This window comes from Emiliania huxleyi (assembly GCF_000372725.1).
Source record: "Emiliania huxleyi CCMP1516 unplaced genomic scaffold EMIHUscaffold_318, whole genome shotgun sequence".
Taxonomy (NCBI): Eukaryota; Haptophyta; order Isochrysidales; family Noelaerhabdaceae; genus Emiliania; species Emiliania huxleyi.
The window spans coordinates 45,848-47,046 of record NW_005199616.1 but is presented as its reverse complement, the minus strand read 5'-3'; the positions used below and the strand labels follow the sequence as shown (position 1 = coordinate 47,046).

The following is a 1,199-nucleotide window of genomic DNA, read 5'->3' as shown; positions in this document are numbered from 1 at the left end:
TACCCTGACCCTAACCCTAACCCTGACCCTAACCCTAACCCTAACCCTAACCCTAACCCTAGGTCCTGCTTGCTGACTTCAACACGGCGCGGCGGCTCGACGACGACACGGACGGCATCACCGCCATCGGTGCGCGAGGGAGGGGGCGGAGAGGGAGAGGGAGGGGGCGGAGAGGGGGAGGGCGGGGATGGAGAGGGAGAGGGCGGGGGAAGCGAGAGAGGGAGAGGGAGAGAGGGCGGTGCGGGTTGCGGGGGTTGCGCCCCCCCCCCGCCCCCCCTCCTCCCCGCCACTGCCGCCCGCGGCACGCCTGCGAATCAGCCCCTCAGTACTCCTTTGCTGGCGGCTGCGCCTTCTCCTCGGTGTCATGTCGCAGGCACGCCAGAGTACGTGGCTCCCGAGCTAACCCTAACCCTAACCCTAACCCTAACCCTAACCCTAACCCTAACCCTAACCCTAACCCAGGCACGCCAGAGTACGTGGCTCCCGAGCTAACCCTAACCCTAACCCTAACCCTAACCCTAACCCTAACCCTAACCCAGGCACGCCAGAGTACGTTAACCCTAACCCTAACCCTAACCCTAACCCTAACCCTAACCCAGGCACGCCAGAGTACGTGGCTCCCGAGCTAACCCTAACCCTAACCCTAACCCCAACCCTAACCCTAACCCTAACCCAGGCACGCCAGAGTACGTGGCTCCCGAGCTAACCCTAACCCTAACCCTAACCCTAACCCTAACCCTAACCCTAACCCTAACCCAGGCACGCCAGAGTACGTGGCTCCCGAGCTAACCCTAACCCTAACCCTAACCCTAACCCTAACCCTAACCCTAACCCAGGCACGCCAGAGTACGTGGCTCCCGAGGTTGTCGGCGGAGACGGCTACTCGTTCGCCGCGGACTGGTGGGGCATCGGTGAGTCGCGCAGTCGCACCCATTCTACCACCCTACTCACGAGCGTCCATGCTCCGAACCGCCAAACGGCCCGTCGGCTGAGAGGCGTGAGAGCGCCGAGGCGATCTCCTCCCCCGTGGCACGCCGCGCGCGGACACACCTCCCTCGCACACGCCCTTCTTCCCATCCTGGCAAGGGGGTGCTTATGGTTAGTTTTTTGGAGGCAAATAAATAATCCTAAGTGAACCTATAAGGAAACCCGCGCCCATCCTTACAACTTTTGTCCGGGAAAAAATGGGGTATTTTTAT

General features: G+C 61.6%; 1 protein-coding gene across 1 annotated transcript in view; it reads left to right on the top strand.

Annotated features, from left to right (window-relative positions):
- EMIHUDRAFT_430570 (hypothetical protein) overlaps positions 1–1,199 on the top strand; it is a 3,239-nt gene that overhangs the window by 749 nt on the left and 1,291 nt on the right. The window contains exon 3 of the mRNA XM_005774209.1: positions 63–129. Coding sequence (XP_005774266.1) covers positions 63–76 — 14 coding nt within the window. The 3' untranslated portion in view covers positions 77–129. The remainder of the gene's footprint in view (positions 1–62; positions 130–1,199) is intronic.